The sequence below is a fragment of the Lissotriton vulgaris genome, chromosome 8, assembly GCF_964263255.1.
Source record: "Lissotriton vulgaris chromosome 8, aLisVul1.2, whole genome shotgun sequence".
Classification (NCBI taxonomy): domain Eukaryota; kingdom Metazoa; phylum Chordata; class Amphibia; order Caudata; family Salamandridae; genus Lissotriton; species Lissotriton vulgaris.
Genome location: NC_141696.1, coordinates 234684703 through 234702592, shown reverse-complemented (window position 1 = coordinate 234702592; position 17890 = coordinate 234684703). Strand labels below are relative to the sequence as shown.

At 42.3% G+C, this 17890-nt stretch overlaps 1 protein-coding gene across 2 annotated transcripts in view; it reads left to right on the top strand.

Moving 5' to 3' along the window:
* The window catches only part of BACH1 (BTB domain and CNC homolog 1), a 143361-nt gene that overhangs the window by 74989 nt on the left and 50482 nt on the right, over positions 1 to 17890 (top strand). For both annotated transcript variants that reach the window (XM_086934014.1, XM_086934013.1), the window contains exon 2: positions 5657 to 5941. In XM_086934014.1, coding sequence (XP_086790140.1) covers positions 5702 to 5941 — 240 coding nt within the window. In that variant the 5' untranslated portion in view covers positions 5657 to 5701. The remainder of the gene's footprint in view (positions 1 to 5656; positions 5942 to 17890) is intronic.

The following is a 17890-nucleotide window of genomic DNA, read 5'->3' as shown; positions in this document are numbered from 1 at the left end:
TTATGCTATGCTATGTTTTGTTGTGTTTGGTATGCTATGCTATGTTTTGCTAGGCTATGATATGTTTTGTTATGCTATGTTTTGTTGTGTTTTGTTAAGCTATGCTATGTTTTGTTGTGTTTTGCTATGTTTTGTTATGCTATGTGTTGTTGTGTTTTGTTATGCTATGTGTTGTTGTGTTTTGTTATGCTATGCTATGTTTTGTTATGTTATGTTTTGTTATGCTATGCAATGTTTTGTTTTGCTATTCTATGCTTTGTTTTGTTATGCTATGCTATGTTTTTTTGCTATCCTATGCTTTGTTTTGTTATGCTTTGCAATGCTTTGTTGTGTTTTGTTAAGCTATGCTATGTTTTGTTGTGTTTTGCTATGTTTTGTTATGCTATGTGTTGTTGTGTTTTGTTTTGCTATGCTATGTTTTAATATGTTATGCTATGTTTTGTTATGCCATGCAATGTTTTGTTATGCTTTGTTTTATTATGCTATGCTATGTTTTGCTAGCCTATGCTTTGTTTTGTTATGCTATGCTATGTTTTGTTGTGTTTTGCTATATTTTTTTATGCTATGTGTTGTTGTGTTTTGTTTTGCTATGTTATGTTTTGTTATTTTATGCTATGTTTTGTTATGTTATGCTATGTTTTGTTATGCTATGCAATGTTTTGTTATGCTTTGTTTTATTATGCTATGCTATGTTTTGCTATCCTATTCTTTGTTTTGTTATGCTATGCTATGTTTTGTTGTGTTTTGCTATGCTATGCTTTTGTTTTGCTATGTTATGTTTTGTTATGGTATGTTTTGTTATGCTATGCTATGTTTTGTTATGCTATGCTATATTTTGCTATGCTATGCTATGCTTTGTTATGCTATGTTTTGTTATGCTATGCTATATGTTGTGTTTTATTATGCTATGCTTTGTTTTGCTATGCTAGGTTTTGTTATGTTATGCTATGCTATGTTTTGTTGTGTTTGATATGCTATGTTTTGCTATGCTATTATGTTTTGTTTTGCTGTGCTATGTTTTGTTGTGTTTTGCTATGTTTTGTTATGCTATGTGTTGTTGTGTTTTGTTATGCTATGTTTTGTCATGTTATGCAATGTTTTGTTATGCTATGCTATGTTTTGTTTTGCTATCCTATGCTTTGTTTTGTTATGCTTTGCTCTGTTTAGTTTTGCTATCCTATGTTGTTTTGTTATGCTATGCTGTTTTGTTGTGTTTTGTTATGCTATGCTTTGTTTTGCTATGCTGCTTTGTTATGCTATTCTTTGTTATGCTATTTTTTGTTATGTTATGCTATGTTTTGTTGTGTTTTATTATGCTATGCTTTGTTTTGCTATGCTTTGTTATGCTATGCTTTGTTATGATATGTTTTGTTATGCTATCCCAAGCGTTGTTTTGTGAGGCTATGCTATTTTTTGTTGTGTTTTGTTATGCTATTTTTTGTTGTGTTTTGTTATGCTATGCTAGGTTTTGCTATGCTGTGCAATGCGATGTTTTGTTATGTATGCTATGTTTTGTTGTGTGTTATGCTATGTTTTGTTGTGTTTTGTTGTGTTTTGCTGTTTTGTTATGCTATGCTTTGTTTTAAGTTATGTTAGGCTATGTTTTATTCTGCTATGTGTTGTTGTGTTTTGTTATGCTATGTTTTGTTATGTTATGCTATGTTTTGTTATGCTATGCTATGTTTTGTTTTGCTATCCTATGCTTTGTTTTGCTATCCTATGCTTTGTTTTGTTATGTTATGCTATGCTATGTTTAGTTTTGCTATCCTATGCTTTTTGTTATGCTATGCTTTGTTGTGTTTTGCTATGATTTGTTATGCTATGTTTTGTTGTTTTATTATGCTATGCTTTGGTTTGCTATGCTATGTTTTGTTATGCTATGTTTTGTTATGCTATGTTTTGTTATGCTATGCTTTGTTATGCTATGCTATGCTTTGTTATACTATGTTTTGTTATGCTAAGCTTTGTTTTGTTGTGTTTTCTTATGCTATGCTATGTTTTGCAATGCTGTGTTTTGTTATGTACGCTATGTTTTGTTGTGTTTAGTTATGCTATGCTATATTTTGTTGTGTTTTGCTGTTTTGTTATGCTATGCTATGTTTTATGTTATGTTATGCTATGTTTTGTTCTACTATGCTATGTTTTGTTTTGCTATTCTTTGTTATGCTATGGTTTGTTTTGTTGTGCTATGCTATGTTTTGCTGTGTTTTGCTATGTTTTGTTATGCTATGTTTTGTTATGCTATGTTTTGTTATGCTATGCTTTGTTTTATGTTATGTTATGCTATGTTTTGTTCTGCTACGTTTTGTTGTTATGTTATGCTATGTTTTGTTTTACTATGATATGTTTTGTTTTGCTATGCTTTATGTTATGCTATGTTTTGTTATTCTATGCTATGGTTTGTTGTGTTTTGTTATGCTATGCTATGCTTTGTTGTGTTTTGCTATGCTATGTTTTGTTTTGTTATGCTATGTTTGGTTTTGCTATCCTATGCTTTGTTTTGTTATGCTGTGCTTTTGCTATCCTATGCTTTTGTTTGTTATGCTATGCTATGCTGTGTTTCTTTATGCTATGTTTTGTTATGCTATGCTGGTGAGGGTATGTGAGGGTGTGTGAGGGTGAGTGAGGGTGAGTGAGGGTGAGGGGGGTGAGGGTGTGTGAGGGTGAGGGTTTTTGAGGGTGATGGTGGGTGAGGGTGTGAGAGTGAGTGAGGGTGTGTGAGGGGGGGTGAGGGTGAGGGGGGTGAGGGTGTGTGAGTGGGGGTGCGAGGGTGGGTGAGGCGGTGTGAGGGTGAGTGAGGGGGTGTGGGGGTGAGTGAGGGTATGTGAGGGGTGTGAGGGTGAGAGTGTGTGAGGGGGTGAGGGGTAGTGAGGGGGTGAGGGGTGTGAGGGTGAAGGGTGTGAGGGTGAGGTGGTATGAGGGTGAGGGGGTGTGAGGGTGAGGGGATGAGAGGGTGAGGGTGTGTGAAGGTGAGGGGGTGAGAGGGTGTGTGTGGGTGAGAGGGTGAGTGAGGGTGAGGGTGTGTGAGAGTGAGGGGGTGTGTAAGGTGAGGAGGTATGTGAGGGGTCAGGGGGGGTGAAGGCCTGAGGGTGAGTGAGGGTGAGGGGGTGTGAGGGTGAGGGGGTGTGAGGGTGGTTGAGGGGTAGTGATGGTGAGGGGTGTGAGGGTGAGGGGTGTGAGGGTGAGGCGGTGTGAGAGGGTCAGTGAGGGAGGGTGAGGGGGTGTGAAGGTGAGGGGGTGAGAGGGTGTGTGAGGGTGAGAGGGTGAGTGAGGGTGTGTGAGAGTGAGGGGGTGTGAGGGTGAGGAGGGGTGTGAGGGGTCAGGGGGTGTGAGGGGATGAGGGGGGAAAGGGCAGTGAGGGTGAGTGTCTCCAATGAATGTCGCTGCTTTGCCTTCTTTGAAAATGTTCAGTGCTGCAAATAGAGCATGCCACCCTAATTATCACAGCATGAGGCCCCAAAGTGATAATTATCACAGCATGCAGAGAGGCGCCCCACTCTGCTGGAGCACTCAAATGCACATTAATTATAGTTGAGTGCTCCAGCAGCCTGGGGCGCCTGTTGACATGCTGTGATAAGTGGGGTCTCATGCTGTGATAATTGTTACTTGCAGCCACAAGCTGTTCCACTGTGAAGCCGTTCACAGACCTGAATCGGCTCGTGCCCATAGTAGAATCGGCTCGTGCACAGGTCTGTAGCTAGCTCTGCCTCCCTTGGAGGCACAGACAGCAGCTATAAGACTCGTGGCGGCAGTACCACGAGACCTAAAAAGTGCAAAAAACGTAACGTGATAAAGGATCAATAATACTTGTAACAGGGCTAGTTGCCAGGGACAGGAACCACCCATAGAAAGCAGGAACAAATGTAACAATTGACCAATGAAAGCAAAGGAATTTAAACAAGCACACATAGGAACGAATGGGGATCGAGAGGCATGATTAATGCAGAGAGAGGAGATACAACATGCCTCGCAGAGCAGCGCATGCAGGCTGCGCTAGGCTCGACCCAAAAAAGGGGTTTAGTGCCTGTTGGCGTCTGTAGCATTATTGATCCTGCCGATTGAGCCTGCAGCGCATCATGGGTCTTTTCCCTGCTAATCGGTCAGTGGTTAATGTGTGATTTGTTGTTGTTTTGCATTTCCTTATAGCTGTTGTACTTTCAAAGATAAATATAAACGAAGGCTGTTGAATATTAAAGTCAAGAAAATTAAAACCTATTCCTCACTTTTGAGTACTGACAAAATTGGTGGCCCCTAAATTGTGAATGTTTTCTATAGGCCAGGAGTGAAGCGCTACATTTCTACTTTTTGTGAAAGTGTAACTGGGCTATTCTTGATAGATATAGGCACCTTAACGTTGAGAAATGTGCTGTTTTAATATGGCTGGTACTTAATGATGATATCACATTTGCAGCCCGATCAGTATTTTTCAATGTGACTCAAAACTCCGAAGAGGCTCCCAAATATGGTTCAGCATTTTTATAAAATGTGGGCTGACTTTGAAAGCTATTCGTGCACCTACGTTAATGACCACATTTACAAGGAGTATATACAATTCCTGATTTTACAAGACCAGTGATTAGGGGATTTTGCCGTAGCAAATGGCATTTGAGGGCTAATGTGCTCCCTCTGGTGGGTTTTATATTGGTGGATGGTTTGGCAAGGGTATGCATCACTCTTTATCAGGTCGTTTCCAACTCCCCCCTTCCCCCCCCCCCCCCCACATTCAAATTTACTTATGTCAAGGGCAGGAGTAAATGGTTATTCAGGGTTTTAGTGAAGAGGAACACAGTTTACGATGTTTAAGAAAGGGATTTGTACATGACGTCGAAGCAAAAATAACATTATAACGTGTAAATGTGCTTATGCACCACCTTTCCGTATGCTGATTGCAGAAGTGCCCACCTACTGCATTTATGCAGAAATATTCTTTCTTGTGGGCCCTCCTGGGAAACTTCAGGAGTCGCAGAATCCTACTTACATTCCTGATATTTTTGTGATAGTCCTCAAAAGTAATCTATTTACTCCAAATTTAGGGGGTATGGCTATAGTTCTAAATGTCTGATTTATTGGCTGGGACTTCGTGAGCCACCTGGCCTCTGGCCATTATTGTGAATGACAATGCAGCAGCGATGTTGTGTGTCTGCCAATTCGGCACTTCTCTACATAGCATGTGTAGTTAAAATAACTTGGGCTCTAAAAACTTATTCGTAAAGAGAGAAAAATATGGACACTTGAAGTGTGAAACTGTTTATATTAAATACATCAGATTTTCAGCAAATCAATTGTAAATGGAGTTGGAATTGCAGATTGAGGTTCTGAATCTCTTTTCTCGTTGAACAATTTTGGAACACACACTGCCATTACCTGTGTATCAAGAGAAATACAGTAAGATGAATGGGGATAAAGCATGACATTTACTAGCATTTGTACACCACTTTATTGTTCTAATTGTTTTAGTCGTTCTGACATGATCCCGGTCAGTGCACAATGTTTCCTAGCATGTTTCACTAAAATACAGTATATTTGAATTCACAATCATTTCAAACCCTTTGGCTTTCCTTTAGGTGTGATGGGTAACAATGTTTCCTAGCATGGTTCACTAAAATACAGTATATTTGAATTCACAATCATTTCAAACCCTTTGGCTTTCCTATAGGTGTGATGGGTAACTGAAGTATGTGCGAGCCATTGATGGAACAGAATGTCTGGGAGCAGTGAGAAGAGCTCGGTGTTTGCCTATGAATCTTCTGTGCACAGCATCAGCGTCCTCCTCCGTCTCAATGACCAGAGAAAGCAAGGCCTCTTATGCGATGTCACCATCCAAGTGGAAGACCAGAGTTTCCGGGCTCACAGGTCCCTGCTTGCAGCCTGCAGTGACTACTTCCTCACACGGATCGTAAACCAGCATGACACAGATCTTGTTATTTCTCTTCCTGAACAGGTGAGATTTATCTGAATGAGCAGTTACGCAGTCGGAGCAGAAAATTAGTATTTCATGTTCATTATTTAAAGTGGTCTGCTGGTATCTGTGGGGACAAGTAGAATGAAATGGTTTGTAGATGTGCACAGGCGAGTGATGTCTGTGGATAAGATGTAGTCATTCAGAGAGTGGGACTTGTTCCTAATGTTTTTTGGGGTGTAGTTTCATTTTAGTACTTTTTGGTGCACATACGCGCAATTACCAACTGATGCTTTCTCTACTGCTAACATTACCAGTGTGCTGTTTTTCATCACCAACACGCGCCTTAACAACCAACATGAGTTAGTATGACAATGAGTTTTTTGTGTGCATTGATTAACATTACATTTGACATGTATTGTGCAGTTGTCTTTTTTTTATTTATCATTCCCTTTCACTTCCCTTAAAGCATGAGCCATGTAAGCGTTTACCAAATCTTTAAGTGGAACTGGAGTTAAAATGTCGAACAATCCTCTTGGGGTAAAAGGAAACTGTTGCTATAGGGGTTTAAAAAATAGCATTGTTTTGTTATGTGACGGCCAGTTTCGGACATTGAGAAGAAACCTCTACATTCCAAAGGAAGGTGGCAGGCTGTGTATATAAATCTTTTAATTTGGAGATGTCATGGACTTTGTGTCTGTCATAAATATACTCCTTACCCTCTCTGGATGAATTGTATTTTCTCAAGGTGCTCCAAGCAAGTAGTTGACAGTTGTTGTAATGACAGAGATTGACCAGCGCCATTCCATCTGGTTGGCGCGAGTCAATCCCTGGCAAGCAACCACTTGAACGAGGACAGGTATTGTGATGTATTCCCATCTTCCCTTTCCCATTGGTCACCCGCTCCCCTCACCACCCTACGTTCCATAGATTACAGTTTAACTGGCATTACCTGCCAGTTGTACCAGAGATGTGAGATGCATTAGATGTGTTATGGGGCTCGTTGTAATAAACTTAATCTGACGAACCTCAAGAAGTTTCCAGCTTCGTTTCTACAACCGTCAACTCCTTTTTCACCTGGAGACATGAGAGTAGTCTCTGAGAGGTGCAGAGTTCACTACTGTAGCAGGCATTACCTTGTTTGTTTCAAGTCACTGGGTCTTCAGTTCTAGTGTATTAGCAAGATTCTTCTCTTTTAATTCAGTTTTCTTACTTTGGCTTCTTTTTTTGTTCCTTGACTTTCTTGACTCACATGAGCAAGTCATTGTTTCTCTCCAGCCTTTTTTTCTACTTTTGAAACTCTGTTACTTCCCTTGTTCTCTACAACTCCATCCTAGCTTCATAAGTATGTGAATGCAAGGATTACTCATTGACGGGGCTAGTGACCGAAACCGGGAGTGCTGGTACCAAAAGCGCAGGTAGGCGCCACAGATGTCTGAGCCTGTGATGCTAGACCTTCCTTAATTCTGAACTGGTGACAAGTTGAGCTTTTGTTATTTCATATACTCCAGGTTCAGTCTGTTTTAGGTGGTCTTTTATAATTAGCTGGCCTTACTCTCCTTGCTCACCGCAGCTCTTCAGTCAGTAGTCATAGCTTCACCCCAAAGCTTCTTGAAAAGTACAGGCTAACTTCCATTTTACTATACACTTTTATTGAATGTACTACATTTATTGTTTGGTATCCGGTATTATCTAAATCCTGGAATTTTACTATTCACCCCTTTCAACAGTATCACGCTCAGCTCCAGTGCACTGTGCAATCTTTTGAACCTGTTATCCCTGGAAATATAGGCCCCCGTATTATAGTAAACTCACTGAATGCCAAGAACCCTTTTTTGGTTTTCACATTCCAGGAGTCCTATAGGTGACAAATGGAGGCATGATCTCGAAGCATGGTTTGCACAGATAAAGTTAACACTTGAACTCTGCCAGTACATATGCTGTTCACACTATTACGGCGTATATTGATGATTAAAAGTTTTATAACATAGTCACAATGTTTCACTTGGCATCACAGGAATTAAAATGCAAACAGCCTGACTCTTTCATCCATGCGGGTAAACCCCATGTTCCTTAAGTTCTCTGCAGAAACAATGGCATGTGTACTACCAGTTGCCAAGCAGGTGTGATTTCCTGTCTGAAGAGAAAGTCAAGGATCTGTTCAAAATTCCTACTGTATGTGTGGTTGCATGCTCAGATGAATGTTGATGTGACTAGCAACTGTGGGACACAGATTGTCTGAGTTCCTTTCTGACAATTTCAGGGAGCTGTATGTGATAGAACAGTGTCAGCTGTAAATCGCCATGGACATGGTCTTCAGCTGCTGGAGCACATGGTTATGAGGTAACCAATGTAATCATGGGGGTCAGCTTCAGGAGACCAATATAATGGGTATGGCCAAATTTTGATGTCACGTTCGGCAACCTGACCACTGTGAAAAACATACCACTTTCACGTGTCCATGTAGCAGTATTTATTACTTTAGTTGATAATGTCAGGCTGACAGAAAGGAAACGGGAAATAAAGGGGAAAGGGTAGAAGAATTAGTAAATCTTTAGGAAGATTAGCTGATCAATCCCATTGCAGAACCTTGGGAAGACAACTCTCATATCAGTTTTGTATGCATGAAAATAAGTTTAGCCCTGTGTTAAGTCCAACGCAACCGGAAGCGCTCTTCCGATGTTCTGCAGTACCCACCAGAGTCCTGCATCTAAGTTAAGGACCAGGTCCCAGAGAAAATGCAATTGCTCAATGTTGTAGCAGGTAATATAGTAATCCTCGCAGCCTGAGAAAAGACTTGAGGGACAACCAGTTATCTCGGGTGAAGCATATCCACAAAGGGAGAGCAAAACAGTACAACATAATAGGGAAAAAATTTACAAAAGTGAAAAACAGGCAGCCTGATGTAACTCATAAGTTGTTGACTGGAAAAGGCACAGTCTAAAGGCCAGTCAGTAGTTATGCCTATGAAGCGGAGTCTGACGAGAAAGTGTAAACATAACAGGAGCCCTTCGGTGGATCCCATTAGGTCCATCCACCAGAAATCCAATGGTATGCATCCTCATGTCAAGCAATATGCCTAGAAAGTGCCAGAGGCCCCTTTACCACAATCACCATGTATCTGACAAGCACTCTCTCCTTTCTATGATGTGAACCCCAAAGCAACGCTTCAGCATTACAGCTAGATGGTCCATTGATCTGGGGCTTCCTGTAGTCTCTTATACTCAGATTGTCAACAGGGCTTGAGTTAGGCCTAACCAGTATGAATAGGAACATGCCTGAAGCCACGAAACACAGTACATCATCACCGAGAAAGTTGAAGAAATATGACAATCTATTTAGATATAAAAATATATTTAAAAACTCTCTAATCGACAGTGCATATATACTTAGCCATTACAAACAATGCTTCTCGGGGTATGGAGATAAGGATTTTATTATATATACTTCCTGGTACATTGAAATATGCTTGCTTTTATAAGCAGATAAATTAAAATAAGTGGAAAGATAAATAAATTGTATACTTTGCCACAAGATACATGTGTCTGTCTAGAAAACTTCACCCAAGCCAACAAAGTCCTGGACATATCCCAATCCAGATTTCGCAGCAACCACAGCACTGAGACCGCCCTACTGACCACCACCAACGACATACACTCCCTCCTCGACCAAACGACAGCCCTCAAACTCCTGGACCTCTCAGCTGCCTTCAACACCGTCTCCCACCGCACACTAGCCACCATACTCCACAACACTGGCATCGGCGGAAAAGCCCTGGGCTGGGTATGCTCATTTCTCGCAGGCAGAACTCAGCGCGACCACTCCTTCGGGCATCCGAGTCGCCGATGAGCCCCGCGGTGGAGCACCAATTTGTAGTAGTGGGCCTTAGCAAGGCCTACCAGTGCTAGGGGTTCGCCCTTCTCTGCACAGAGTCCACAGACCATAGAATAGAAGTTGGCACAGAAACTGGGATAGAAAATACAAGGTTTATTAAACCTCATGAGGTGGAACTACATTCACACAACACCCTTCGGTAGTGTATGAAGTAGCACCCTGAATGGAAGGAGCTTGGTTCTTTTATACCCACACAGGGCTCGAAAGAAGGCGGTACAAGTACAAGAAGAAGGTTTTATGTACATATAAGGTAATACAGAAAATGCACAGTCAACAAATGGGTGGAGCTAACAGTTGCTAATTCTAGTGAACACATCCTGACAGTTACAGACTAACAGCAGCTGCATGGACAGCTGCAAGCTCAACTGAGCATGTGCGAAGCAGAAGAAACTAAATATAACCTGTCTCTAGGCAGATTCCAAGAGTAGACAACAGCAAGGTAGGACAGAGCACATGGCACTCACGTGGTAGCACATGGCAAACAAGATGGCTGCCAGAAATACAAAATGGATTCCACAAAACGGATAAGATAACCTCTAAATACAGGATGGCTTCTGCTAATGCTAACTCAATCACTGCCAAATTACAACAGCCCTACCTCTCAGAACCTACAGAGACCAGATATTGAGTGCCCCAGGGATCCTCCCACAGCTCCTCCCTTTTCAAAATGTACATGGCTCCCCTCGCCAACCATCGTCAGAAACCACAGGCACAACATTGGATCCTATGCAGACGACACCCAGCACATCTTCCTCACCAAAGAACCCAACATCACCAGGCACAACTTCCAAGAAGGGATAAAAGCAGTTGCCACCTGAATGAAGAAGAGCTGCCTGGAACTCCGCTCTGAGAATGCAGAAGTCCTCGGCTCCACTCCCTCTACATGTCTACATGGGATGACACCTGGTGGCTCCCTCCCTCAGAAACACCGACAGACCACGCACGGAACATCAACATCATATTTCAATCATCGCTCACGATGAACCTCCAGATCAACACCGTATCCTCAGCCTGCTACAACACCCTCCGCATACTCCGGAAAACATTTAGATGGATCCCACCAGAGTCCAGAAAAACGGTCACACACACCCTCATTAGTAGGAAATTAGACTATGGCATCACCCTCTACGCCGATATCAACAAGAAACTCCTCTGCAAGCTCCGGACCTTCCAGAGCACTGTAGCCAGACTGATCCTAGACATCCCCCGTCACAACCACATCACCCAACACGTCCACGATCTCCACTGGCTCCCTTCAAAAGAAGAATAACTTTCAAGCTCCTACCCACGCATACAAGGCCGTCCCCAACATTGGATCAGCATACCTAAACAAACGCTTCTCCTTCCATGCACCCAAGAGACACCTCCGATCAGCTGACCTCTCTCTGGGCACCATCCCTCGCATCTACAAGACCAGAACGGGAGAAAAGTCCTTCTCCTACCTCGCAGCCAAGGACTGGAACGATCTCCCCTCCACCTTCGGCAAGTGCCTACACTGCCCCAGTTCAGGACGGACACCAAGACCTGGCTCTTTGGATGACCTCAGCAATCAGTGGAACTTGCCCCCCCACCCACCTCTCTCCACCTACCCCCCTCAACTCCTTGAGACTCTCTCAGGTAAGTAGCTGAGCTTCACAATTCCCTGATTGATTGATTGATTGATTCTGTCAGACCATGTAAATATTGCTGCTTAAATACAGGTGTATTTATGAAGGGGTTTAAAGCTCGCTACTAAAACTTCACTAAGTGTCATGTGTATGTATATCTGCATGTATATGTTAATTTGCTATTTGTTTAATAAAAAATGAACTCCCTTCAACCTTTGTCATTTGCCTCCTCTCTCACACCCAACCCAAATCTTCTGACTACTAAGAACTCCCAAACAGACTTTTCTCAAACCCCACCCTTCTTTTTGCACCAATTCACATAACTAACTGGTGCATATGTCTACTACTCCCAGTATTGACTTGCAACTCCCCATTTTCTAATAAATTCCCCTCATTCCACCCCATCTCAAAATACTACTAAACACACATGAAATCAAGAGCTCAAAGGTACCACAAATAGTCCACAAGGAAAAGTAAAGCACATTTTACTAATCTTACTATTTAACTCAAGCCATGCGTTCCAAAGTTGAGCATTGCTCACTGCAAAGCGGCTTCAAAGCCTTGTCAGTGGCAGTAAACGCTAAATACATTAAAGTTTATTTGAAAATAAATCTAATAATTGTCGGTGATAGTGAATTTCACTCTCACAATGCTTCAGTCAATGTGGTACTTGTTGCAGGGCTTCAGTCCTCTTCCGCCAGAACAAACTCATGTGTGGATGCTGATGGACACTCTGCACATCTTCTTTGTTTTTTGGTTCACAGTGGTCATGCCCTTGGCCTCTATTGTGTATAATGTAATGTTTTATTGCAGGCAAAAGGCAGATCCTTCAAAACTAATCTGATCCAGTGAAGTGAGCATCAATAATTCTTCCCTGTTCTATTGAGAATTAGTGGATCTAAACCAGATATATAATCTAACAGTGGTTTGTACAGAGAGAAGCATGTTGAATAAGTCAACATACACTAGGGGACCCTCGTGCCTTGGTTGTTCCAATCCCTCTTGTATCCCGACCACTTCTTCTTTGTCCCTTGCATCTTGCTGGTGATGGTTCCCAGCTCCATCCCCAATGCATTCTTTTCCACTGTGCTCATTATTCGCTCTTGCATCCGAAGCTTCTCGTTTTGAGAGATGTAATCGGCATTACCCTTTCACAATGGGAAAAAGCACGCCGACCAGCTGTAATCAAAAGTCTTGGTGCTAGAACAGGAAACGTAGTGAAACTGTGTTTTAAGGGTTTTGGTGGGGGCGCACGTTCGCATGTGCCCAGTGAGAGTTTACTCACCTTGGAGGCACAAGGCAGTGTTTTGACATAAGGTTCATGGGTGTAGCAGTTTTTGGTGCTGGTTTATTTCTTTGGGGGTTTTTTCCTTACACTTTCGACTATGGAGCACCATGGATTAAAGGCCTGAGAGCAGGGCTGGGCAGGCCGCAACAATAGTGTGGGTTCCTCATCCACCTTTTCCTGGTATGGTTGTTGGCAAAGAGAAGACTGGACAGGGGAGGGATCTGCCAACAATGTACATTGAGTGTACAACTGTTCTCCTGAGAACGTAGAAGAGAAAGGAGCACATGCTGGTCAGTGCAAGCAAGCAACTGTGAAGCAAGAACAGCGGTCTGTGGCTCTTTTTTAAAGTCTCCTCCTGGCTCCATCCATGCCATGATTTTCGTCCCACAACAAACTTCACCTTCGAAGTAGCAGGAGTCTCCAGATTGGTACGTCGTGAGGCTAGTTGTGGCCACTTACTACTTTCCGGTTGCAGTTGCCTTTTACCCACCCTGTCCAACTCGATTATCTGCCTATTGGACCCACCTGGGAAGTTGAGAGGTGACACCAGTCTCTGGCAATGATATGTAATCTTAGCCTGACCATAACCGAATTGGTGTGCCGTTGCCTTTACAGCCCCTAACCCCCTAGAGACTCTGGCTGCTGCAGGTGGGGAGGGGACTCCAGGAGGGCCGAGTGCAGCATCCTCCCTCTATTGGTTCTACCCTGGGAGAGTAGATAGTGAGGTACTCCAAATTAACCCTTCTTTCTAGCTGGCTGCAGCTTGGCCCTTCCTCTGCTTGGCCTTCTTACCACTCCATCTCACACATACGGCACACAAACTGAAACAGGTGCCAGGAAAGCACTTTGACTGCCTGACCCTAACTAGACTCCGTGGAGAAGGAAGTGCAATTTAGTGCTGCTGCAGCCTAGTCTGTGCCTGTGTGCATGCAGAGTGACAGCTGTCTGCGAGAATGCAGGGTGTGTGCATTTGGGACTGGTGTGATGGTAAAAGTGCAGGGACAGTGGTGTGCCTGTGTGCTTCAGCAGAGGATCTTGTAATGTTTTCTTCTTTGATGTGTTAGTGACATAACAAAACGCAACAACTTTAAATAAAACGTCAGAGTGTACTGTAAAGCAGTATTGCTTGATGTAAGATGAGCTGTAATCCAGTTACAAGAGGATGCATGTCAGGAGAAGGATCAGGGACCAGAAGGGAAAGTGATAGTGTTTCTTTGGGGTTTACAGAAAGGGAAAATGGGAAAAGATCAAAGTGGTTTGGTGTTTTATCAGGTGCAGTTGCATCAGTGGCTTGTTGCACATGCATTGCCTAATATACTTGTTTTTACTGCTGTGCTAAATGGTTCAATTGGGCGTTGTATGGTGATTGCTGAACTGCACTTCGGTGGTAAATGATAAACAAGACACCAATCAGAATGCAATGACTGTATTCGTCTGTGGAAAAAAAGATCAATTGAACATGCTGCTCTTCTTTCGTACCTGTGGGTCTGTCTCTCTTTAGCCCACACCTACGTTACTCTTCACAGTCAATGGCTCTCTTGTTTTTTTTCCTGCTGCCTCCCTTGGTCCTCACATGTATCTTGTTGATTATTTATCTAGACCACTGCCGCCTCCAAAGCCTGACCTTCACTGAACTTATGTTGCCTTGTCCTTCATGCACCACGTTTCTGTTCTCCTCTTCCTTGTTTTGAACCAAAGGGGTCCACTGGGTGTTGGAACTCTTTTCTCTCTCTCTTAGGTGAAACTGCAACAAATGGTGTTGTGTGTCCCCATTCCCTGTATGTGTCAGCTGGTGTCTGGAATACTGCCAGTACGTGATGTAATAGAATGTTTGTGTGATTTGGACTGGAGACTGGAGACTGGGAGACGGGAGATGGGCCCCTGTGGAGAAGAATTGAGCCCTGATAGAACCCACCTGGTGTTGCTGTAGCCTAAGGGCCTAATGTGAAATAAATAACTTTTAGCTAAGTGGATCCAGGCTCGTGTATGAAGACCCTGCCCTCTAACTTCAACATTTTTGTGGTGAGTTGTTAAGGATCTACATGAAAATAAAGCAGGACACCGGTGGTAGTTGGGAGCTATTGTTGGCAAAGGTAGATGACTCTCAAGAGAAGGATTATGGTCCTGTGACCATGGAAGACTAGTTTGGTGCCCAATCCATTAAATCGACCGGCAATTAGAGCCATCTTAGTAGATTTATAAACTCGGGTGATGTGTCCAAGTATATAGTCCTAAGCTTTAGGACAATGTTATATAGACCGTATTATAAGGACAGCACTGTGGAGATGTTCCTATGGAGACAGTGGAAAAATGCAGGAAATCTCCCTTACAGTAAACCTACTGAAATGACGCATGGAGCTTGAAAAATCATAACAATTATACCAGGCCTGCACGTCTAGTGACTTGAATGATCTACTCTACCTGACTATGATGCACTCTACCCATCAACTGGTCTCTGCTAAAAAAACCAAAAAAAAACATTAACAGCACCACCAACACGAAACCCGGGACCACTAGAATACCAGTGAGCGGGAATTTGACTTTCAAGGATACCAACATGTGAAGTACTCCAATAAAGCCCTGAATCTTTAAAATGTTATCGAAATAAATCTCCAAACAACAGATTGGTGAAGATGTTGAGCTCTGGTATTTTCTATAGTACAAACCTGTTCACTTTCAGACACTTTTGAACATTATCAGTATATATATATATATATATATATATATATATGTATGTGTATATATATATATATATATGTGTGTGTGTATGTGTGTATATATATATATATATATATATATATATATATATATATATATATATATATATATATATATATATATATATATATATATATATATATATATATATATATATATATATATATATATATATATATATATATATATATATATATATATATATATATATATATATATATATATATATATATATATATATATATATATATATATCCAGCATGTTGATTTCCAAATACTTCATAGCGCTTTGAGACCCTGGAGTAAAAGCTGAAAAAGAGGAGCATATTATCTCTTTGCCAGCTAGGGACACGTGCATTATTCAACAATTTATTGCTATCTGGGAATAGTGCGGACATCTGGCCTCCCAGATAGTTCTCATCGCTATGACGTTCCACAGCTGGAGAAGTTATGCATACTCTCCACTTTTCCCATAGGTGGTAAGTTAATCTACTTGCTACATTGTATAGTGTCAACATGGTGCCTTCCAGGCACTTCAGGGCACCCAGGGACCAGAGTGACAGAAAAAGGAGCAAGGCACACTGGGTTGTTTTGTTGGCCAGCAAGAGACATTAAATCATTTAGTGGTATTTTGAGTAATACCAACACTTCCCCTTCCAGGCACAGCAGTGCACTTCAAGATTTTACTGCAGGGTTTTCCAAAGTCGGTCCTTGACGCCTGGATCCATGCCAGATTTGTAGCATATCCCCATTTAGATAAATGTAGTTATCTTTAAAATCTGGCATGGTTCCAGCTCTCCATGACCGACTTTGGAGAACCCTGTCCTACAGCAATCGAGGACAAGCTAGCCACACGATGTAGTGCTGCTTGAGAGCAAGAGAATACTTTTTTTATTTATTGGTATTTTCTGTACCACCAATTTATTGCGTCAGTACATTTCAGACTTTTATTTATCCCTAGCGGGAGATCAAAAAGAGCTAGCTTACTCTATCCTTTAAGGTAAAAAGACTGGTTGATTCATTAGTATTCACCATGGTGGCCTATTAAAGGTACTTTAGCCCACTGTAAGGCTCTGGGGATGGAGCAAAATAAAGTGCTAGGCACATCCTATCATTTGCATACAAGAAAGACAAACATGCAACCTTTTCAGCGGCTTCGAGAGCCTAAAGATCCTGGGGCGAGAGATAGAGAACACACTTATTCATCTGTGATTTCCATGCCGTCTGCATTTTGCCTGTAAGACACTTCAGAGCGCCTGGAGTTCAGGAGTATGAACATTAATAGCTGGGTGTAGTCTATTTTTTTCCAGCAGTACTCTAATGTATTATCCTTTCTTTGCATAGCGCAAACATGTCACCGTGAAGCACCTCCCGGTCCAGGACCGAGAAAAGGAAGAGCCCTTCTTTGAAGTAGAATAAAAGGATGGGGAGACGGCACAAGAGAAGGTCGCTTCACCTAGAGAGGGTCCAATGTATGGAGCTTCCCTAAATACATATGTCTTCAATGTAGCACCCAACCGTGCCATGTTGTAAGTTCTCACATACTCCCATGCCAACCTCCCCCCACCCTTAGTCCCTCCTCGGAGTGACACCACATCAGGGCCTGTACACACGCCATACACTAGCTGGGCACCACAGCAAGTGAACACAGCCCGTGAGACCAAGTAAGCCACAATCGACAGCAAGGGACATGAGCGCGCGCCCTCTGATCCTGACCCAACACGCATTACCTAATATGGACTTCATATGCATTCTCTTGTCTAGACCTTCTAAACACCACTTGATTCAAACATCATATGCACCCCTAAAGTCAGACCTTCCTTTATTCCCTCATAATGTTTACATATGCAATAAGTTATCACGCCTTGTACCCCAGATTCCTGCAGCATATACACACTGAGGTTTAATATAAAGTACAGTACGTTTTCTGATTGGAGAACCTCCCACACCCCTTGGAGCGGGGCTCATTAAACCTCCCTGCACCCCCACCCCCTTCACCCTCACCCCGCCCCCATCAGTATGCAGCCACAAGTACAACCATCACGGTGGGCTCGCATGTACCCAATAATTAATTTCAAGTACATCCCTCTGACATATCTCACAAACTTCTCCAAAGTGAATAAATGTTTGTAGAGTACAAACAAATGCTGAAAAACTTCTTGTTGCGAAGCTGAGCTCATCGCCGAACAGACTTTCTGCATGAGGTGGGTGCACCCCCAATAAAACAATTGCTTCTTGATATGAGACCAGAGGCATCCATGTGCCAGCCTACACAGGTGGAAAGACCCCTCACTTGCATGGCCGTGGAGGGTGGATCTCTTCCCGGACAACTTCCAAGCTTCTTATGAGTGCCCCTTCAAATTAGTCAGTTCCGGGTGCAACCTGTAGAAATATCTTTTTTATTTATTCAGGCTTTAGTGTTACTTCATCTTCATCTATCTAATATATATTCCATATATAGGGTACTGATGAAAATTGCCTTGG